This window comes from Euprymna scolopes, chromosome 21 (genome assembly GCF_053919585.1).
Source record: "Euprymna scolopes isolate OS-2025 chromosome 21, ASM5391958v1, whole genome shotgun sequence".
NCBI classification, from domain to species: Eukaryota; Metazoa; Mollusca; class Cephalopoda; order Sepiida; family Sepiolidae; genus Euprymna; species Euprymna scolopes.
Genome location: NC_136502.1, coordinates 62,465,340 through 62,490,602, shown reverse-complemented (window position 1 = coordinate 62,490,602; position 25,263 = coordinate 62,465,340). Strand labels below are relative to the sequence as shown.

The 25,263-nt window shown below is 33.4% G+C and overlaps 1 protein-coding gene across 1 annotated transcript in view; it reads left to right on the top strand.

Annotated features, from left to right (window-relative positions):
- LOC145242416 (serine/threonine-protein phosphatase PP1-gamma catalytic subunit B-like) overlaps nucleotides 1-20,880 on the top strand; it is a 97,512-nt gene extending 76,632 nt beyond the window's left edge. The window contains exons 2-3 of the mRNA XM_080105453.1: nucleotides 2,314-2,445; nucleotides 10,441-20,880. Of these exons, the coding sequence (XP_079961579.1) occupies nucleotides 2,314-2,445; nucleotides 10,441-10,844 (536 nt within the window). The 3' untranslated portion in view covers nucleotides 10,845-20,880. The remainder of the gene's footprint in view (nucleotides 1-2,313; nucleotides 2,446-10,440) is intronic.
- The last annotated feature ends 4,383 nt before the right edge of the window (nucleotides 20,881-25,263 follow it).

Below are 25,263 nucleotides of genomic sequence, written 5' to 3'. Positions count from 1 at the left end.
AAAAAAAAAAAAAAAAAAAAAGGCGGTGGGGAAATCGCCATTGTAAATTTTTCCTATGGTTGTCAACGGGTCAAAGTTGATTTATTTGAAAGAAAATTGCGACAGTATAGTTGTAATACAGAATAGTTGCAAAACATCCCCACCCTTCACATGTTAAAATAATAATTTCTAAATAACCTTAACATTTTAGTGCCCAGGTCAAATTCTGCAAAAGTATCGATTTGTGTTTATTTGTTTACGCTGTTATGGGTTAATGTTTATGTACGCATGCACAACCGGAAGTTGTAAACCAGATGTGGGGTTACAACACCCATTATAAGGTCATTTGAGTTTATATATGTGTGTGTGTGTGTGTGCACACACGCATCACCACTTATCAAGGCCCTGAGGCCACTCGAGGATAAGGGTTAAAAAGTGTACAGTAGTCAATTGGACAATATAGTAATGGAAATTCGGTAAATTTGTTAACTTGAGTGGAACGGTTTATCAAGAACTTGTTTATGTTGGATTTGAAGACAATCAGATTGTAGTCAGCTGGAAAGCAGGAAAATGGAAGACAATTCCACAGGCGTACAGTTCTAAGAAAGAAGCTTTGTTTATGGAATCTGTTTAGGTTTAGGCACAGATAAAGAGTGGGGGGAAATTATTGATAGTGTTTTCAGCTAGATGAGTGTTTCTTGTGAAAGTTTGGCGAAGGGGACCATGGATTGAAGTTCAGTCGGGCACTTGCCACATGTTCATTCCTTCTGTTAAGTAATTGGATAATTTTTTTTTTTTTTTTTTTTTTTTTTTCTCAGTATAAAGAAAACACCTCGGCCCTATTTATGAAGAACCTTTTAATTGGGGACTAATCTTTCTGGGATCTCACTAAATCAAAAACTTACCAGTATCTGTTTTGTTAGCTGAATCCTTATCTGAAGTATTTTCTCATCTGATTTCATCTCTTCATCTTGTCACTCACTCACTCCTTCCTAGACGTAGATCCTACTGCAGCATATAATTTCACTCCTTAAGATAACTTAGAACCACCTTAAATTTTCAGGGCCACAATTGGATGACAAGCATAACTTGCTGACCAAGGTACTTAAAGGTACTTACATTAACTCCAATAAATTTCTCTTTATTTGAAAAGAATTTTTTTTTTTTTTTTTTTTTTTTTTTTGTTATTCCGTCTTCAACCAGAACACATTACAACATGGCGCCCATAGTCCTGTCTCCAAATTTGAATTGCTGAAACGCTTTCTATTTAGTGCCTATCGTTTTTTTTTTTTTGTTTTTTTTTTTCTTGATTCATTCTTAAATTAGATTTAATGTTTTTCGTTTAAGTCTTATTTAATGGTCAAACCTCCATATGCTCATTAACTATTTGAGTACCCTAGTAAAATTTAATTAGCGTTTCAGCTCCCAGTTTGTCAAGTTACCAAGTGTGACTTTTCTCTTGATTTTGCTATAAAAATATCAATTCCATTGCTCTCTTTGAGACTGAATCTTTCTAAAATTCCAACTGGTTTGAATCTGCTTTTTATTTATTTTTTTTTTTTAGTCTGCTGCTTTTGAGTTTGTAAACAGTTTTTGTTTTGTTTTTTGTTTTTTTTTCAATTCCCACCAAGTCTCTTTATCTTATTTCTGTAATTTTTGTTTTTTAAAATTTTATTGTACTTGTCATGCAATATGGTGGTTGTATATTGGGTAGTTTTTTTTTTCTTGAAATTTTTTCAGTTTTTATATTGACTTGTATGTGGATATATCTAAAAATAATTTTCTCATTTTTAACTTTAAACCAATGCAAATTTTCTATATTTCAAAATGTACATAGAAAAATAGTTTATGAACCCAAATGCTTTTTTTTATATTAAAGAAAGTGCAATCTTTACAATTTTAAGTTTTTACATTTTTCTGGTTATTTTACAGAATAAGTTTTTTTTTTTTTTTTTTTTTTTTTTTCTTAAACATGTTTTCCCACATATATATATATATATATATATATATATGACGAAATCTTGTCATTGATCTGCATTTTTTATCTTTAATACCAAAACAAATTGTTTATTTTGTAAGTGTCCTTAAAAGATGCATTTTTTTTTTTTTTTTTTTTTTTTTTTTTCTGGTCCCTTTTTTTTTAAATCGTTCAGTTCTGTAATATTTCATAAAAATCATTAAATATGTAATGCTTGTTGATCTACACATTGCAAAACCAGAACATGGAAATGTTTAAAAGAAATGTTAATTTGTATTCTACAAAACCCTAGCATTTTGATTTCGATGCATGATAATTTTGTAAGGTTCACTTTAATTCAATTCTTTTTCCCTTAGTTCGTGGATCAAGACCAGGCAAAAATGTTCAGCTGACAGAAACTGAAATCAGAGGACTATGTTTAAAGTCAAGGGAGATCTTTCTAAGTCAACCGATTTTATTAGAACTTGAGGCACCATTGAAGATCTGTGGTAAGTTAATAATCCTTTTTACAATCAGCTTTGGTCAGATGAAAAGTTACCTACTTTGATTTGATCTTTTACTATTTTAAAAAATTAATGCTACATTCTTGCAGGAATTTTCCTGTCTTTAAAAAATTGGTTTACGAAAATAACTGAATAATTTGTCATTATACTAGTAATACACACGGATGAAAAACGCTTTGGATAATCACAGATTTCAAGGTAGTTCTACTAAAATAGCCATATTTTTTAAACCAAAGCATTTCAAGTCTTCAAATTACTACTGTTTTGTTCGGAAATGAATATACTTTCAAATTAATTAATAAATATGAATGTACATTATATATTTTAAGAGTTTTTAAGCAAATAAAGTGATAAAATTGTGAACGTCATAAAATGACGTTTTTGGTAAGGTTTTGTAATGACCCCCCCCCCCCCTGTTTTCTAAAGGTCCGTACCGTGATTGTATGAAGAATTTCGTCATGAGATTTGGGAACCAATTAGGTGTTAATCTTAATACTGTCAAGTGTCCAAAATAATTTTGACGATTTCTTTTTTTGTCGTGTTAAAAATAAACGTGTTAAAAATATGACGAGTATTGAACATTTTGAAAAAAAAATTCTTCGGACACCCAGTAGTAAGTAAATCAATCTTTTTACTATCTTTATCAATTAAAAGTATCATTTTATGTTGAGTAGGACCGCGGTAATTGATAATTTAAAAGGACCTACCCGAAAAAAAAATTGTTTCTATTTCTCGAACTTGGTCAAATGAAGTTAGTATTACTAGAAGCAGCAGCAACAGCTCCAGCCTGTAGAATCAGCGATAGCACAGTTGTAAACAAGCACGCGTTCTTTAATTTTTATTCAAGAACGAATTAAGAAAAAACATGAAAATATGAATATAAATGTTCTTATGTTTAATTAGAGCTATTTTGTTATCAGAATAACATTAGTTTAGAACTATTCGGTTTTCAGAATGTATAATAACAATCCCAACCAATTCGGCATTATGAATCTGTTGCAATTTCTCACATTTCTCGTCAAATTTAAAAACATGGTTAAAAAAACAAAATAAACTTTTGTAGATATATAGCTTGCATGCACTTTTATTCTTTAAATTAGTTTTGAACAGCGAATTAAAACAATGTTTTACTGCGAACAGCCACAAATGTTTTTTTTTTTCAAAATCAAAATAAGTATCAAAATCTCGTTTATACATAGATTCGAAAAAGTTGTCAAAAAAACAAATATATAACAAATAAATGTTATCAAAGGCAAGATAAGTTACTTTTCTACCTAACTGGATAATTTTCTAGTGTTTTTATTTAATGTAACATGTTTATTCAGCTCGAAAAACGTACAGTGTTTACCGATGTATTGGAAAATTAAAAATGACGCTGGCCCGACTCTCTTTGACATGGTAAGTTTGAGAAAAGGAGTTAAAAATAAAAAAAACTATACAAAATACTGTTAAAAACTCACCGAATATATGTCAGCCTATGTCACGGTAACATATATTGAGCGAGTTTCTAGCAGTATTTTGTCTACTTTTTTATTTTTAACTCTTTTCCACAAACTTACCGTTTCAAGAGTCGGGCGCCATTTTAAATTTTCCAAAACATCGGTAAACACTGTTTTCAAGCTGAATAAACATGTTACATTAAATAAAAACACTCAAAAATTATCCAGTTAGGTAGAAAAGTAATTTGCTTTTGATAACATTTATCTGTTATATATTTTTTTTTTTTTTTTTTTTTTTTTGTGTTTTTTTTTTTTTTTTTTTTTTTTTTTTTTTTGACAACTTTTTTGAATCTATGTGTATAGTAATACAAACCCTCAAAATCTATATCAATATTCTTGAAATTTTAAAAGCAGTTAGAAAACACATCAAACTACAATTAGGAAGCTTTTTATTTCATTTTTTTTTTTTTCTACTTATTAAGCGAAAGATATTTTTACAACTTGCTCCAGTGTAGTATAAACGCCCTATGGAATTAACACCTTCAACCTCGAAAATAGAAATTAACAAATTTATGGAATTTTCTTTTACTTTACCTCTAATCCAAATTATGTGTGACAAGTCTCCTCCTAAGACACTCTTTAACCCTAACAATAACACTAAGTTCGAGTGGCAAGCCCCCCAACAAAATACCTCTGTAAGCCACATACAAGAATCTAAAACAAACAAACAAAAAATAGATCCTTCCTTAAAGAAAAATACACATAAAAATAAATTGGTTAACTGTCCTAAAATGCTAGAATGGCCAGGAAATGGTGAATTATTTTACATTAAATTTTTGTGAAACTAACCGCTCCCCCCTCTAATATTGTTTTTGTTAGCTTCGTCGCTGTCAAGTTTTCAGTATGTTCACACATAATTTTCCTTAGCCCTACAATTAATTCAAAGTCCGAATGGCAACCCTCCCCATATTCTCATTGCATAGAAACCCTCTTAAAACTACACATAATCATCTTAAAAAAAAAAAAGCATGCATATTTTCCCATAGAAAAAAAAACAGTTAACTGCCCTAAAATGCTAGAATGACCTGTAATAGGAAATTATTTTACATTCAATTCTAAAATAATTTGTTTATCTTTCATTAAAGTTTTTCATGGCATTTTATACATAATTTCCTAAAAAGTTAGAATCACATTTTGGAGGGGTGGTCAGAAGGAGTTGAGTGGGGTTAAACAGAAGGTGTTAATCTACAATAATACCAAAAAAATATTGCAATATATTCATTTTTAAATGGTCTTATGTTTAGATTTAAGTTTTTTGTACATAAAGCACATTACAATTCAACTTTGAGTTCTCCAACTTCTTTTCTGTTTATGGATACATGGCATTTTTAAGGAATTGCTGCACATTTACTGCAGATTATTTGGAAACCATAAACTTTGGGAGATTTTCAGTTGCATATTCTGATTCCTTGTACAAAAATACACTTATATGGTAAATTTCATTTCTTGTGTTTTAACAAAGATATGACATTTTTACTGAAAAAGTAGTGTAAAAAATGTGACGAAATGCATATGGTCTTAAAGAGGGAAAAATATCCAAACGTGTGAGGCACAAAAATAGCCATAACTTTCTTAATTTTAATCAGATTTTAAAAATTTAAAAAGATTCTTTCTTAGCTCATCAAGCTCTTTCTATGCATACCAATATTGAAATATTTTAAGCTATTTCAATTTTTTCATGTGTATTGCTAATTATACAAACAAATCCTAACTATTTATTTTCTCTGATCTTGGTATTTCGATTGAAAACAAGTTAATAAACCTAGATTTTCATCTATTTTTCACTTATGTCATTTTTACCTAAATTCCTTATCTATAAATTTGTTTTACTAATTTAAAAGAAATGGGTCATTTTATTATTACTACTAGCAATGGAAAATTAAGGTTTAAACAATGTAAAAATTTAAAGAATCGTTTTTGAAATTTAAAAATAAAATCAAATGTTTCCAAGACCTTAAAGTTTTCACAGCTTCTAAATAATCAACATATTAAAGTTTCTTTTAATATTTATTGTAGTTGTAACCATAAGAAAAATATCTTTTACCATTTCTAATGGCTCATGTAAAATTGTTTTCAATATGCCTTTATATAGTAAATTTTAATACACATCTTAATTTTCTTATCAAAGAATCATCAGTGTATAGGTAATTAACTTTTGTGTATTAGTAGTAATTGAATAACTTAATATTTGCTGATAAGTTGGCATCTATTTGAATACATTTAAATCTAATTACATTTTATTTATATAGGCGAATATAGTGGTTGATGCACAAGAATGGTTTTGTAGGAAAGAATGTACCCATGCAAACTCAAAGAAATAGGAAGCTGAACATTCATACTATGAAAATTGAAATCACTTAAAATATCTCAATTACCTACATAGAAAGAGCTTGATATTAGAATATTTAATTTTTTTTTTAAATCTGACTTTAAAAAAAAAAAAAAAAAAAAGTTATGACTATTTTTGTGCTTCATGTGTTTGGATATTTTTCCCGTCGTTAAGGCATACATTTTGTCATATTTTTTCTACTTTTTCAGTAAAAATGTTATCTTTGAACAAAATTTGCCATATAAATGTACTTTTGTGTAAGGAATCTGAATATGGCACTGGAAATTTCCAGAAATTGTTTCCGAGTAATCTGCAGTAAATGCGCATAAATGTTGCAATACCATAAAAATTACATGTATCCATTAAAAGAAAAAAACCCTCAAAATTGATTAAAATGCAGTTTATGTTTAAGAAACCGAGTCCTCATACTAGGACTATTTAAAAATGAATGTATTACAATATTTCTTTGGTAATATTGTTGATTAATACCTACTAAATCACTCCTACCTTCCTCTCCGGAATATACCTTTTTTTCTTTTTTCTTAGACAATTATATATAAACACATAAAAAAAACTTGGCAGAAATATATATTTGTGCAATAATCTTAAATTTTACGGTCATTCTAACGTTTTAGGACAGTTAACCATTTTTTTAAAAAAAAATTTTAGGGGGGGGGGTCCTTTGAGATGCTCTTTTTTTATAGGTGCCAGCCGGTTTGTATGATGGAGGAGTGGGGGTGATTAGGACTTGGGGTTTGTGATAGTTATGAAAAGGTTTTTATTTTGAAGTGGGTGCCATTCAGACATGATTCTGGGGTGCAGAACTTATTCAGATTTAAAATTAATGGTACAACAGGTTCTAGGGACGCTTGTCACTCCAACCTAGATTTAATTATACAGGGTGAAACAATAAATTTGTCACCCTAAAGAAAGCAACACTACAGCTTTATTTAAAAAAATTTATGGAAAAATCAATTTAGGTAACTGGTTTATGTAGTAGAGCTGATATCTATTCAATGTAACCGCCTTCAACCTCAATCAGTCTTGATACTAATCCGAAATTGGGAGCATTCTTTTTTCCACAAGTGCTAGCAAATACTCTGGATGGCGGCTGGCTTTGGTGTTGATGTTCTCGACGTATGGTCAAACAAAATAGTCCAGTTGGTTGAGGGAGGAAGAGGGCCAGTGAGAGAAGGGTACAAAATCATAGCACTCTTGAAACCAAGCCTGGGTCTCTTTGGACTTGTGAGCTGACACCGAGTCCTGTTGTCACACCCAGGGTCTGCCAGTGGCCATCTGATTGCATCAGGTGATCACCGCACTCTTCAACCCATCCAGGTACACTTTGGTGTTGATTTTCAAGCTGACCTCGAAAATATGAGTGGCATAATATAGCCCTCCCTTAAAGTCACACCAAAGACCATAACTGTGGCCGCAAACTTTGTTGAGCTGTGCCCTCTAGCATTGAACCGTCCAAATTAAGTTGGCAACTGTATCTATTATTAATAGGTTGGTGACTCTCTGATGAACCCTAAGAAGACTAGTAGCAGGTGCACCAGATCAAGTGTGGCAACAATATTCCATGCATACAACTCCTGTTCCTCGTGAACGTTAAGCCAATGAATTTGAACGGAGTACTTTTTGGTAATATATCATTAGCCATGGCTATTAGTGGTTGAGGTTCCTTGTAGTTATTAGTCTGAATGTGACCATCCATTTTTGTCTCATTTCACTGCAGAGGTCTTCTGCTGGGATTTCCACCATTGCCTTGAATACGTGTTCATTAGTTTTCCCTCTTGTCTATTAGAGTGGTGTCGTCTGTAAATATACTCATCTCTAATAAAGGTCCAAGAATTGGACCCCAATACACCTACAGTTGTATCATTGTTTTGACGTACGACTATTGAGGACAACCTGGATTATTTTATTTAAGGATTTAATCATGTTTATTTGCAAACTGTAATTCTCATCTTCATAGTTATTTCATAATGTTGTGGCTTCCTCTGGCCTCTGCGACGGGATAGAAATTCTGAGTTTCTTAACTGTATCCTCAGTAATGACTGCCCTCCATAGTTGTTGTCATCTCACCACATTTTAGCCAACTAATCCTTTGGCCGACTTTGGGTAGGATTGAAACAACTATCTTCAGACAATGCTCACCTGGAACCATATAGATTCAATGTCTTTATCCACTGCACCACAGGCCCCTAAGGGAAATGAAGCTAAATTTTTTTTTTTTTTTTTTTTTTTTTTTTTTTCATTCTTATCTGCTCTTCCATTGTCAGGTCCGTACCGAATATTATTATTTTTATTATTGGAATCCTTTATGTATTTGTTTATTTGTGGACTGTTATCCTCATCTTTATAGTTGTTGTTTCACAAAGTTTCGGACAACTATTCCTCTGGCCTTCATCAGGTGGTTAACTACTTGAGGATAACGGTCCACAAATAAATAAATTACTCGTCTCATAGGATTCCAATAATAAAAAAATATCATTCGGTCTGCAATAAGGAATAATTTAATGGGTCAGTTCTTGTAAACTGGCATCACAGAAGCAGTTTTCCAGCAGTTAGAAAAGCAAGATTCATTAAGGCATTTGTCAAAAAGTTTAGAGAACTGAAGCAACTTTAACGGAGCATTTTTTAAATTTATTTATTTATTTTTTTTTATTATTATATCTAAATAGTACAGCTGGGATGAGATCAGGTCCACATGCGTGGCAGGGTACGGCTAGTGTGTGTATATGTAATATATATATATATATATATATATATATATATATAGTAAAAAAAAAAATGACATCCCCTTTTAAGAAACTCGTTTCTTATCGTTGAGCACTTTCAGATGAATAAAGTCGGTCAATTTAGCTCTTATGCATAGATCATCGCATAACCATTAGATCACTGTCTGACTGACGTAAAGAACATTTAAAATTAAAATGTTTAAATTCAACGTTATTTCACGCGGTTAATGGTAGCCGATTGGATACGATCTTTGTTAATCGAGCCAGAGATGGCTCGTGTTGCCGAGTTCGAATCTTAATCGTGACACCCTGCACTTAAGATTCCCGAAAGGATGAAATACTAGTGTTTTGTAGGTATTTAATCATTATAGTAACATATATATATATATACGCACACACACACACTCACTCACTAACTTTTCAAATTTAAAAAAAAAAATATATCAAAACTGCTCTAAAAGGCAACAATGGCCAGGAAATAGTTTCATTATACATTAAATTTAGGTGAAAATGATTCCTCCCCTCCTCACTGAAAAACTCTAACAAAATGTCCATTTGATAGCATTAACATTATTATCGTTAATTTGCTAAAGATTCTTTAAATATATCATGTAGATTGTTATTCATTAAAGTATATGAAAGGATATTCATTTCAGAACACAATGGTGGTATTTTGACAACTTTGGTTTTTAAAATAAATAGAAAAGAGGCTTGCCTTTTTTCTGTTGTTCTTGGCCTTCGGGCCGGGGTCAAAGTGTAGTATCTGTTCCGGCAGATACTGCAAGCAAAGACCATATGGGAGGGAAACCCCACATATAAGACCTTGGTCAATGTAGGGGCAACCCTTCATACCAATTGTCACTATCCAGCCCCCCTACTCTCCGGGGAGTTGGTCCCCATTTCCCCTTCACTCCTCACATTAAAAATCGGCCTTGTGCCTAATTTGCTCGGTGGGGGAGCAAATAAATACTCTGTTGTTCTTGGCCTTCGGGCCGGGATCAAAGTGTAGTATCTGTTCTGCAGATGCTGCACTTAAGATAATTTGTACCAGTCAATGGAGAGGAAACCCTCTATACTGGGACAATTATTATTTTTGATAAGCAGAGTGCCCCCCTTTTTGCCTACTTTTAGGGGAGCTGGTTTTTACCCCACATCAAAAACGGCCTTGTGCCTAATTTGCTTTGGTGGGGAAGCAAATAAATACAATGAATCTTATCTTAGTAGAATTACCTTGAAATATCCAAAGTATTTTTATGGGTGGTGAGCAGGACTACTTGTGGCTTTCATGATTATATACATATGACACAATTAAATGATTTTCAGTGTTTGAGGGTTTGTTATTTTTCCACTTGTTAAACTGAAATATTGCAAACAGTACTGAATTTTGATATTTTCAATTTGTTTCCAGGTGATATCCATGGGCAATACTATGACTTGTTGCGGCTTTTTGAATATGGAGGTTTTCCCCCAGAAAGCAATTACCTGTTTCTTGGGGACTATGTGGATAGAGGAAAACAATCATTAGAGACCATCTGTTTACTATTAGCTTACAAAATAAAATATCCAGAGAATTTCTTTCTGCTACGAGGAAACCATGAGTGTGCAAGCATCAACAGGATATATGGTTTCTATGATGAATGTAAGTATTCAAACTTAAACTTGAAATATCTGTCATTAAAAAAAATCAAATGCTTTTTCAATGATTATAGATTTATCTCTCTCGACTATTCTATAAAAGGAACTTTGTGTGTTTTTGTTCCTTTTATAGACTTGAAAACGGCTGGTACTTTATGTGCCTGGCAGTGTTCTTAGATAGGTTTTATATCGGAATGTCTCCATTAAGTATTGATAATTTAAATAACCCGATGAAAAAGGATCAGGCGATTTTGACCAAAGTTAACACCTTGCACAGGCAAACACCACAACTGTATTTGAGAAATTTTATCACACAAGCCAAAAGGCCCAACATGAAATCAACAGTAGGTTCTTTGATATGATTGGCACATTCAAAGTGTTTCTGTTTAGATTACAATTAAAGCATATTTGACTTAACATTTTCAACTTTAATTCAAGCCATCTATATATATATATATATATATATATATATATCTATATATATATAAAAGCGAAAATGTATGTGTGTGTATGTTCGCTTTTCCTCGATGTCCACGAAAGGCTTCTTTCAAAGAAGCGCTTGCTCGCTTCACAACTTAAAACATTTTATATCATCTATAAATTGTAATATCTCAGGGTTATCCACGGAGCTCACCTGTCTATTTAATTTTATTGACTTTCAAACGTTAATTATTCCACATTTCCCGCATCGGCACGCGTTACATTCGGTTTTCGGTATTAAAAAAAGCGAAACTCGACTCTAACCACAGGCCGAAAGCCAGTTGTCTCAAGAGAGCTAAGTAACATTTGTTCAATGTCGACTTCGTCATATCAGACTGTAACTTTCATTTCGCTCCTCCTAATAAACAGGGAGCGGGTTTTTAAAAACAAACAAACCGATTTATTCAAAACTGTCTCGCACAAAATCGTAACTGCTGAATACCTATCGCCGTCACGTCAATCAAAAACGCGCACCTGTTTGTTTTTTTTTTACATTTTACTATTTTCCAACTGCGCGTCGTCAACGCTTCGGGGTTTTTTTCACATACCCCGAAAAACACCCGGGCAAAAACGGCCCTCTTGACCGGTTCTACGCATGCGTCAGATGATGTCATGACCTGATTTACTTTAAATAGTTGAAAAACTGAACAAATTTCGTGTACGTCGCATTAGGTCAGTTGATTAGCGCATTGGTTCATTATCTAAACGTTTTGGGTTCGAATCGTGGTGTGAGATGTCTTTTTTTTTTTTTTTTTTTTTTTTTTTTTTTTTTTTTTTTTTTTTTTTTTTATTTGAATGACCAGTGTTATTTAAGCCAGTTTTCACGTGACGTTCGTTTTTCTGTTTTGTTTTTTTACTTGGCTTATCCACCCCCGACCACACACCCAAAAACACCCGGGTACCCACCGATTATTTATTTATTTATTTTTTTTTTTTTTTTTAATTTTAATATCGAAACAGGCTTATTTTATATTAAGCCATTTTTCACATGTTTGTTTTTCTGTTTTCATCGTTCGTTTGCCTTACGTTAGTTTTTTTGTGTTTTTTTTTCCCCCACTTAAGTGTTAACGTTTTCTTTTTTACTTCGCTTATAACAAACAAACCTACGTCGTCGGATTCTTTTTTATTTAACACCACACACACACACACCTACAAACACCCAGGCAACGCCGGGTACCTCTGCTAGTTATATATAAAATAAAATTTTATAAAATCAACAGTAGATTCTCTACAATGTAGACTGTCACGGTGAGAGGCATGCAAAGCTTCCTCTAGGTGCACCATAGTGATCCCCAAATAGAGTAGGCAATTAAATCAATTTGATTGAAAAATGGTCTTTCCCAGATCTCGATAACAATAAAAATATGGGAGTGTGAAACTTTTGTTTATCATTATTCAATCCTGTTCAACGTTGGGTCTGCCTGCTAGTTGAAAATAAACTAGCCTAAGTGTGCCCTTCCCCATCTCTCTACCACAGCCTGCATAGTACTCCTTCCAAATTCAGGAAATTTTTATGCCCTGCACTGTATTATAGAACTGAAAATGATTGAAATATATATTTTAATGTTGCTGTCAGTTGCCGGTGATTAGCTGATTTGAATTTTTCAGCATCGTACTAATTTTGCCGGTAAACCTGACAGCTTTGTTTTTGAAAAATTTATTTGCATAAATTATACAAGTCATAAATAAATTTGGCACAAGCACTTCAAAAGTGTGTGGGGGGGGGTTACAGTCATCCTTATCACTGTACTTTGAATGTCTAAGCTATTCCTAACTAGTTTTTAACCCCCATAATCCCACATTCACTCCATGAATCAGGTTAAGTAGGACACTTGAGATTCACAAATCAATTTTATAAACATGTCCATAAATATTTCAGATCATTTGAAAACAGCAAGTTTTAGTCTTCTCTCAATCAAGGCCAGAGGTTTTGGGGAAATATCAGATATTTTGTAATTCATATGAAAAACTAAGATAACAAATGACTACGATTGAAACATTTATGGTTGTAAAAAGAAAAAAGAAAAAATAGGCTCTGGATGATCCCCTTAATGTGCGACCTGAAGAATAAATATCACATAGCCCACTACACAATTCAGGTCATTACATTTCCAACAAGCCTTCATTTAAATTCTGATCAATAGTTGCTAAGAATTGTAACTCATAAAATTGCCCTTAAAACATATTTGTATATATGTACTCTTATTTTTTATTTTATTTTTTCTTCCCCCTTCCCTCTTTCGCGTTTCAGGTTTGAGTCTGCCTACTATAGTTAATTTTGTTATTTTTTTAGGGTGAGGTGTTTCAGTGCATAGGCTGTCAAAACCTCTTCCATTCTTTTCCAGGAAGTTGCTCAGTATCCTTAGTATAGCAGCTCTGTCCAAACCAAATTTAATGTCCACCTGGGTAGCACCGGGTATCCATGCTAGTTTTAATTAATTCCCAATTAGTCTTTTCTGTTTTCTTATGGGATAATCATCTTTAGTTAACTATTACGTTTAATTATGTTCATGTAGATATTCTATATGATTTATACTTGCATAATATTTGTGTAAAATCTTTACAGTAAACAAAAAATTGTTTCCATATATATTTATGTATACGTATATATTTTTGTTTAATCTATTAGTCTGTACACACAGACACTTTCACATTAATCTATTAGTCTGTACACACAGACACTTTCACAGATATATATCTGTGAAAGTGTCTGTGTGTACGTTTCCCTATGCAATAACTCTGTCTACAGACTCAAAATTTGATATACAGGGTACTAAGATTTGGGAAAATCTTTGATTAGTTTTCAGTCGGAAATTTGGCTCTTAAGGAGTTAAAGTTCAATGATTTGACCTTTTGAGAACTCTACCAAACTCTTCCGACAATGTTGTGTCTAAACACTTGAAATTTAAATATAGGTTACTTGGACATGGATGTAACTTAATAACTTTATTTGAGCCCAAAACAATAAATGTTAAGGAATCATAATAGAGGTCAAAGTTTTAAAAAAAAAAAAAATAAATAAATAAATTTGACATCTGTGGTCTCTACCAAATTGCTCAGACAATTTCTGGTCTAAACATTTGAAATTTTACATAAAGGGTATTCAGAGATAGGGCAAGCTTTTTCATCGGTTTGGGTCGAAAATATTTAGTTACCAATATATAAATGTATGTATGTTTGCATGTCTGCCCAACACTTTCAACAGAGGCGACGGATTTTCTCAAGATCAGTATCGTTTTAAAGTTCAACCTTTCGGACGACAAACATCGAAAAATTGTCTAAAAACATTAATATCTTCACCTTAAACTGGGCACTTTTCTAGGGGGGGGGGGGCTTTTTTCGCCGATACTTTTTAAAGTTATCCTCTCCTGTAAAGGTACCTACTTACTATGCCTCCCCACGGGACAGTTAGACACCAGGGTCGTTTTTTAACGTGGAGAAAAGGTACAAAAATAAAAAATTGTCTCAGTCGTGAAGGACTGATCCTCCACCGAAAGAGAACAAGAAATGGAAGTGCAGCATCTGAAGAACAGATGGTATTTATTTGCTCCCCCACCGAGCAAATTAGGCACAAGGCCGATTTTTAATGTGAGGAGTGAAGGGAAGGGGAAGGGAAAAAGGGGACCAGCTCCCGAGAGGTGGGAAATGGGAACTGGTTAATGGTCAGGCATGTGGGGTTACCCCCACATCTGGTCTTTGCTAGTCATAGCCAGTCATAGCTTGCAGCATCTGCCGGAACAGATACTACACTTTGATCTTGACTAATACTTTTTAAACTTATCCTCTCCTGTAAGGGTAGCCAAGTCCTTTTTCTTACTTTAAAACCAGTAAACATTAATCAAAAGGGACTTTTTTTTTTTTTTTCTGGGCATGCAATGTACAGCAAAGCGGTCCACACCAACCGGAAAGAAATCATTTGTATACAATCACAACGTTAACTTAAACAAAGTCAATACAAAAATAAAATAATGTTAAAACAAAAAACAAGCAGAGAAGTTTTGAGAAACCCATTTCTTAACATGTGGAGGAGAGGGTAGTCTGTACTTTCACCTAACAATTTAAGAAACTATACAAAACAAGTGATTTGTTTCACCAACATTGAAGCTGGACAACTGAAGTTTTTTGGGGGGTTTTTTGTGTTTGACTGAGAAAAGGGTTGATGAAACTGCCTTAGATGGCCTATGTGATCAGTGTCAAGCAAAGAATTCAACAGAATCGCAAAGAAATATCAATTGTATAAATAACTACCATTGATACAACTTTTTATTAAAATTGATATCAAACGTGTATGTTTACTTAATTAAATCACCATGATAAAGTGAAAAACACTACATAAAATTATTACATTTTCGTGATACTATTTAAGTACATAATGTAAAAAGTTGACATTGCGATATAGCATGCTAGGTATTGATTAGGCATACAATATTCCAGATCTGTATCTTTTCACTTTTAAAACTAGTATATGTTTGACATTGGGTACTTCGTTTTTGCTGCCAAAATTGAACATATCAGCATTTTTAACGACTTATAATTAAGTTGGAGCTGGAATTGTTTGAAAAACAAAAATAGGCATAATAATCATTATGTATAGAATTATATTGCATGTTCATATTTACTGTCTTTTAATTCAGTATTATTCGATGATACTTTAAAAATGGTCCATCAGTGCAATTTTGCTACTATAAATGTCGCAATGTTTACTTTTCACACCTTAAAAATTAAGGCCAAAATTAAACTAGAAATAATCACTACTTAGTGACATTTTTATTGGTTATTTTTTGTCAGTTGGTTTCCAAATTGCAATGTTGTAATTTACACATGTTCGTGCTTCTTTACCCTCAGCAGGGTGGTATATACTATTCTACTTCATTATCATCAGTGGAAAGTAGATGTAGAATCCAATTTTAAATAAGTTTTCTATGCATCTTTTAAAATTAATATTTGCATAGTGAATTTACAGAAGTTTTTATTTAGATGGAAGGAAAATCTTGATTCCATTGATAACCTTAATTGTTCAATAATTGTGATAAGGATTCAACTAAAGTCAGAAATATTAGAATTAGATTGGACAACTTTTGACAGAAATAACCAACAACTAAATTTGTATGTATTATCATTGATATGGTTGATGTTCTATGACTTGCTTCTTTGGTGATTTCTTCAAATGAACTCAGGAACTAGATATTTTTTTTTTTTTTTTTTTTTTTCAAACAAGTCCCCATTAGTAAGTAGTGATCTTATCAGCACACATTACAGGAGCTTTTCGTTGTTCTTGATTTATCTTCAGCATGTAATATGCTGAATTCCACTTTGAATGAGGTTTTTCAAATTAAGCTGATCCTATATTTCAGTTAAATTGCTAATAGAAAGCGATTAAAGTGAGAAACTGTATTTCTGTTAAATAATGTAATGGTTGTCTTTGCATTCTGAGTTACAATGTATGATCTGGTGCTACCAGATCAGGCTGCCTATTGGCTTCCTGAGACGAAATGCACCTACATCGATTTTCTGTTTTTGTTTTCTATTCTCTTTTGTAAAACTTAATTATGTTTTGCAAAAACAACAGCCCCTCCCCTTTCTCCCCATCCTTTTATTTTTTCCTTCTCTCTCACCCCCACTTCCCTACTGGCTTCCAAACTAAAACAAACTATAATCTAGAAATAATTTTTTCCTTCTCTCTCACCCCCACTTCCCTACTGGCTTCCAAATCAAAACAAACAAACTATAATCTAGAAATAATTTTTTAAGACAACTACTAAAAGTTTTTTCTATCAATCAATCACACTAGACCCTGTCGGTGAAGCATCAGAATATGCCGTCTGCCTCCCTGCAAGAGTAAAAGTCCCCCAATGGGGCTACCTGTTGGCCGTTGGAGGTTAGGATTTAGCACCCCCACTTCCCAACAGACCACTTTGGCCCTTACTAGGCTAGATGGGCGGTCGGAAGAGCCTGAGCCAATCAATTGGCTGGTCACGTCAAGCCCCATCGTATATATTGCTCACTCCAAAAATCCACTATTAATACAACACGTCTTTCCCACTAATAACACCTACTCCCTAATATGATGGAAAGCGGTGGCTGAGGGTCAATCGACTAAGTGAAAATATCAATGACATGGCTGCAACCCCCTTAAAATTACTACATATCCCATAGTAACATCAAAGGTAGATAGGTGCTCATTATGATATCACTAAAATCGAGTATATCATCCTTGTATCCCTTTTGAGGCTGAGCAAATGGGTTTTCACCCAGGTACTTCCCATACAGGGATCAGAGGCGGGTGAGGAGCAAAGATGATGAAAAAAAATCATGGCTTATTCACCCCAAAAATCACCCAACCACAAAAAAAAGAACCTACTCCGATGTCTGACATCAGTAGCTCTGAAGAAGAGCCAAGAAAACTGAGGAATTCCTTAACATTTCTAATAATGGAATCAATAGAGGAAACTCCTTTGAGCCTATAGCACCCTTTTAAAATTGAAAAAAACTTAAAAACTATAAAACCCAAATCTACAAAAAAAAAAAAAAAAAAATTTAATGGCAGTCTATTAAGACCTATAATGAAGAACAAACCCAAAAAATATTGAAGCTAAAAATATTTGAAAATATTAATCAAATGCTAGACATCCGACTCTAAATACCTGCAAAGGAGTTGTGAAAAGTCACAAATTTTCACTTTGTCCTTTGGAGGAGATCAAGACAAACCTACAGGAATAGAATGTGTTAGATGTTCGTAGAGTCCAAATCAAGAAAGACAATGAGAAAATCAATACCAACACATACTAACTTTCGATTCCCACACCATACCCAAAGAAGAAAGTTGGATATATGAAAATAAATGTAGAAACCTACATCCCAAACCCACTCCAATGCTTCAAGTGCCAGAAGTTTGGACACCATCAAGATCGGTGCACACGGTCACCAGTGTGTAGAAGACGTGGGGAAAGCGGTCCACACATTGACTGCAGAAAAGATTTCAAATGTGCCAACTGCCTTGGAAACCATGGCGCTGGCTCTAGATACTGTGAAATATGAAAAGAAAAGGAAAAAGTGACCAAACTAAAACATATAAAGAATATATCTTACCCAGAGGCCAGGAAAATGATTGAAACTAAAACATATGCAGATGCAACAAAAAAATTACTCCAATCAACAATCAAAATGGTCACATACATGAAGCAGATACAACTGACAACAAACTCGATGTCTTGAGCAAATTGATAAAGGAAATGAAATAACTGCTAGAAGAAATGAGGAAAATGAATAATGCAACAGCTGGAAGCAATCGAAAAATAATAAGTAAAGACACTACTGATCCAAAAAAAGAAACAAGATCACAAACAAAAACAACTGAGCAATCATCAAACACATCACAAGAAAAGAACCAAAATCCCGATCCACATCCCGAACAAGGATTCCAACTGAAAATAGATTTGAAGGATTGGAGACAATGGAAGTAGAACACAACTCCAAATGACCAACAAAATACTACAATGGAACATCAGAGGGACAAAAGCAAATCTATACTCCCAAACAAATAAAAATGGCAGAACAAAATTAAAAAAAAACTCTGAACATAGCAGCTCTACAATGGAACTGTAGAGGATTAAAATCAATCTATGAAGAGTTTAAACAATTAGCTAAAGAATATGACCCAGGTGTCGTATGTTTGCAGGAAACTCTAGTGAGGGAGGACTCCAAACTCTCCCTTAAAGACTATGAAACATACAATAAAATCAACCTTTCACATATAGACCGTAGACCAATAGGCAGTACGACCATTATGTTAAAGAAAACAATACCCCACGAAAAACTCAACCTAAACACAGAATTTCAAGCCGTTGCAGTAAGCGCTACCTTACACCAAACTCTCACAATTTGCTTGATCTACATTCCACCAAGATATAAACTAGAAAAATCTCAAATAGACAGAATAATTGAACAGCTACCTTCACCATTCCTAATCCTGGAGATTTCGATGCACACAGCTTTCTTTGGGGAAACAGACAACCAAACCACAATGGAAAAATAATAGAAGCCATATTAGAAACTACAGACATGTGTATACTGAATGACGGCAAACACACGTACCTACAGGAACAACGTCCGCCATAGATCTAACACTCAGCTCTCCGACAATTTATATGGACTTTAATTGGGATATCCATGACTGGTCCACATTCAGGAATCTCTGCCAAACGCATATAAATAATAAAATACTTCAGGAACCTGACCCAGCAGCAACGTTCACTCAAAAGTTAATAAAATAGCAGAGGAAACAACCCCCAAAACTTCAAAGAAAAACAGTAAACATAAACCATGGTTCACAAGAGTGCAAAGAAACAATCAAGAAACTGAAAAAAAAAAAATTCAGGATAAATCCATCCACAACAAACTTAGAAATTTTGTGCCAAGCCCATGCAAAAGCACGACAAATAACCAAAAAAGCCAAATGAAAAACATGGCAAGATTATGTATCCAAGTTGAATAATAAAACAACTAGCAAGAAAGTATGGGACATGGTGAGGAAAATTAATGGAAAACAAATCCAATACCCCATTATACACCTAAAAAAAAAGCTGACGGTAAAAAATGCACTTAAAAAGAGGACATGGTAAACTTGTTGAACAACTAAACAAAAACTCTTCACCCAAACACCACAGCTTAACATTCCAAAACTACAAAATAGAAGCAGAAAAAGGAAAACTGAATTTCACCTCAAACAACACGGAAAAATATAATTTACCATTCACAATATCCAAACTAGAAAGCGCTCTGGATAGAAGCAAAGATACTGCTACTGGACCAGATGAGATCCATTATCAATTTTCGAAACAACTACCAGAAAATTCATTAAATACTCTTTTAAACATATTCAATAATATCTGGCTCTTGGGTTACTTACCTAACACTTGGTGAGAGTCCACAATTCTACAAAGACCCCCTCGAATCCAACAAATTACCACCCTATCTCTCTAACTAGCCGTATCTGCAAGACCATGGAGAGACTGGTAAACTATCGCCTCGTATGGATATTAGAAAAAAACAAGATATTAGACAAACATCAATGTAGTTTCAGGAAAAAAGCACAATGGATCAGTTGGTTAGGATGAAATCTTGCAGGGGAGATGGACTTATTAGAAACCACCATGTGGTGTCAGTATTTTTTGATTTAGAAAAAGCATACGACGCCACATGGAAATACGGCATCATAAGGGACCTGCACAACCTGGGAATCAGGAAGGATGCCAATATTCATACAAAACTTCCTTAAGAATCGTTCTTTTATGGTGCGCCTCGGAGAAGAAAAATCTGAAGTGTATGAACAGGAGATGGGAGTGCCCCAGGGCAGTATAATATCCGTTACACTCTTCCTGCTGAAAATCGATAGTATTGGTAAAGTAGTGACCACAAACATTGATAAATCCCTCTTTGTAGATGACTTTTCAATCACCTATTCATCCCCTAATATGTTAATAGAAAAAAAATTACAGGAATGCCTTAACAAAATAGAGAAATGGGCTGATGAAAACCAAAACAGTCTTCATGCACTTTTGCAAAAAAAAGAGGATGTCATCATAACCCACAACTAAAAATAACAATTCAATGGCACAGCAAACCAAATACCTGGGGATGATCCTGGACAACAAATTTAACTTCAAGCCACATATAGAAGCACTCAAAAAAAAAAAAAAAATGCCAAAAAGCATTAAACATACTGAAGATAATATCACACACAAACTTGAGAGCAGACAGGAAACCATGCTCCTACTGTATAGAGCACTCATTAGACCGAAGTTGGACTATGGTTTCATTCTATATAACTCTGCAAAGAAATCATATCTAGAGAAACTCAAGCCCATACAAAACCAAGCACTCAGACTGTTTTGGAGCCTTCCGAACATCACCTATTCAAAGCCTGCACACAATCTAATGAACTCCTCTTCCACCTGAGATGGGAAAAACTCTCTCTCCACTGAAACTCTCTACACTGAAACTTAAAGTCTACCAGAAAATCCTGCTCATGAAAAAGTATATACATCAATGTATGACCATTTCTATACTAGCAGACCTACAACTGTTAAACCTTTGAGATATTGCCTTAAAAAGGCTATTACAGAAGGATACGAAGAACCAAAAACATACAAACTTACACAATTATTAATACTCCACCATGGACAATCACAGAACCATATATAGACATGACTATTAAAGCAGCTAAAAAACAGACTAACTACCAAACCTATCAAAACAAATTCCTAGAACTTAGGGATAAATACTCCACATACAAAACCATCTATACAGATGGCTCAAAAATAACTGAAAGAGTAGGAGCAGCGGCAAAAATGCATAATACACACAAGCAAGTCCGATTACCGGATGGTGCCTCTATATACACCGCAGAGTTACAGGCTATTAGGATGGCTCTAGAACTAGTCCAGGAGTCTAGCGAAAATAAATTCCTTATCTTCAGTGACTCCATGTCCATCTTAATGGCATTAAAAGAAAGGAACATAAACCATCCTGGAAATTATGGAAATATACCAACACCAAGTAAAGGAAGATAAAACAATAATATTAGCATGGATACCGAGTCATGTCGACATAAAAGGAAATTCAGAAGCTGACAAACTGGCTAAGGACGCAACAAACCTGACTCCATTAAACATAAAAATCCCATACGCAGGTAGAAAAACAAAATAAACTCCTATTTATAAAACAAATGGCAAAATCTATGGAATGAACAACTAAACAACGAACTTAGAGAAATACAACCGAATGTTGGGTAAGACAATCATAATACCAATACGAAAATTAGACACTATAGTCACCAGAATTCAAATTGATCATTCAAGACTAACACATGAATACCTTCTGAAAGCAGAAGGTATCCCTCAATGTAGAACCTGTCAACATCCACTAACTATTAAACACGTATTAATGGAATGCAAAAAAATATGAAAATATTTGTGTGAAATATTTCAAAGAACAGAACCTTAAAGCAATATTTGGAAAAGAAACACCCTATAAAATACTAGATTTTCTAAGAAAAATTAAACTTTTGGAACTCCTTTGAGAAAAAAAAAACCTAGAAAAGAGACTGACAATAAGAAACATTTAAAAATACTAAATCTAAATTAAAACCAAACTATTACCTAAAGCCTCAAATGAAGAATATTTTCTTCACATTTCATGGCAGATGTGCCACTAAACAAAAACTTACAATGTATGATAGTTATTCTAAATCACATTCCCTGACACCAACCATATTTGTTCTTGAATCCTGCAAGACAAAACTTTATACTCATTCAGAACATTGTGCAATTCTTCACTTATTCTTGCACCTATTTTTGTACCAGGGAATGGAACAACTCTAAGCACATCTCTGCATATCAAACTCATATGAAAACCAATGACTTTTACAACTCGGTCAGGGGACATTGTTTGTTGTAGCTATCCAGATGTCTGTAGTTCATAAAATGCTACTAATTTTAGCAAAAGATAGTTGAATTTTTGTTTTACTTTTATAAATATTTCAAAGATTATTTTACAGTGAAGTACTTTTTTGATGGAATACTTTAATTTGAACAAAGTTTTACAATAAGCTTATTAAATTCAATGTCAGATGTTACAGAATATTGTTGAATATCAACATCATTTCTCTTATCAGATAATGGATATTCTGTGACCTGTGATCATTAGTATTACAAACTTTCTTTTTGGCCAATATTGATTCTATAGTAGTTTCGTGTTTCACTGGAGGCTCGTAGTTGCTGCCATTCGTTCCTGGAATGTTTGTCCCTAAATATTCATTGTTTTTATTTCTTATCTGCAACTTTTGCTTCTTTTGAATGAAAATTTCTAAGATGGTTTAACACATTAGGCATCATAAGTTTTTACTGATTTGCCATTCTTTGACATAACTTGCAAGCAACTGTATTCTTATTCTTGCTGGTCCTACCAGATCAGGCTGTCTGAAGATATTGGCCTCCTGAAACGAAATGTACCTAACATTGATGTCTTGTTTTTCTACTTCCTTTTGCAAAACTTATGTTCTGCAAAACTAAAACCAACAATCCTCAATTTTCCTCTTTTCCATCTTCCCATTTCCCCTTTCTCTCTCCTCCATTTCCTGACTTGTGTCCTAAGTTAAAATGTATCAAACATTGATACTGTAACCCTTTTCCCTCTCCCATTGCGAAACTCATTCATGTTCTGCAGGGCAGGGAACAAAAACGATAAAATCCATTGTAAAACAACCAAACCAAACACTACAAACTAGCGATTGGAGATACAAAGAGCTTGAAGAATAAAAACCTACAAAATAACTGGATACAACATGAATACTATTTTCAAAATAACTGGATTTGGCATTAAATAACCCGAAAAAAGTTGATGTGCCATAAAACAACCAAACCAAATCTTATTCTGGGATTGACATTCCTTTTGACACGATAACCAGTAACGTTCTTATTTTTTATTTATCTATTTTCAAAAGAGTGCCACGTGCAAGTTGAAGGAAAAAACAGTTATGCAAAATTTGTGTTAAGAATTGTCTAAAGTTCCGACTTTTTTTTTTTTTTTTTGCTTTCACTTTAATAAGAACATGAATTTGAGGTGAATTTATTCGACACAATATGATTCAACTCAAAAAAATAAATAAAAGCCAACGTGAATTAAGATTAAAGTTAAGGTGTTATTGTGGACCCTCACCCCTTTTAAAAAACCTTGTTAAACTTTGTGACATATTTACATCCTATGAAGGTCAGGCGCAAACGAACACCCAATAATTTTATTATACCATATTTCTTCAAACTGAAACATAATTATCAAAGTATACTTACGCAAATAGATATGAAGAGTCTTTGTTAAATTTGTGCCATATTTCCATGGAGTACAGGCGCGAACGCAGACCCCACAATTTTATTATACCATCCCTATTTAAGTTAAACATACTTATCAAAGTATTATGTACATCTATATCAAAACCCTTGTAAACTTTTTTTCATTTTTTATTTCCATACTTTGGGGGCCAGGCGCGAATGCAGACCCCACAATTTTTGAGCCACCGTTCTGCCAGATCAAGCATACCCATTCCTGATCCTTGATACATCTATCATTATATGTAATCAGTATTTTAAAATAGTCAACCATATAGGAGCCTATTCGTGACCACACACACACACACACACACACACACACAAATGTTCAGCTTTATATCATAGATATATATGCATGTGAAAAGTTATTTAAAGTCGAATCCGTGAAAGTTTGGAGGCAAAATGCTTTAACGTTATTTTTGTGCCGCAGGTTGTGTGAATACATCAGCAATATTGTGGTCTGATATGTAATTTATGATAATGGATCTCTTTTTCACTTCATTTCTGATGAAGTGATATCTAATATCTATATGCTTAGATCTTTGAATTATTGTGTTCTGTACTAAGATTATGCTGGCTTGAGTATCACAATTAATCACTACAAGGTTTTAGTTCATTCTGGTTCTAAAACAGTCTTTAGGATATTTTTGAGGTAAAGTGCTTCTTGCACAGTATGTGTGAGCACTATAAATTCTATCTCGCACAATCTCATTTTAGATTTCCATGAAATAATAGGTCCATTTTCTGATAGTCTGAAACAATATCCAGGTATACATTTTCGTTTTCCCAATCTGAATCTGAAAATCCTTCTAATTTTAGGGGAGTTGTTGATTTTCTAAATACTAAATGCTGTTCCTTAGTTCCTCTTAAATAAGGAATGACTTGTTTAGCTCTGTTTAAATCCTTCATTGTCAGTCTCGATAATTTTTGTGATAGTTTTGTTACTGCGTGGCATACGTCGGGTCTCGTAGCAGTCATTAAGTAGATAAGTCTTCCTATAATTTCATGGTATAATTTATAGTCGATTATTTCAGATTCTGTCTATATTTTTGTTGATATCATTTTTGACCGATGTAGAGCATTTCTTGTATTCTCCATTCCAAATTTCAATAGGATTCTGTCAATGTACCTTGATTCATTCATTTTAATAATTCCTTTTTTCAGGAGTAAATTCTATACCCAAAAACCATGGTATTTTGCGTTGCTAGCGTTATAATCAGGATTCGGTTCTG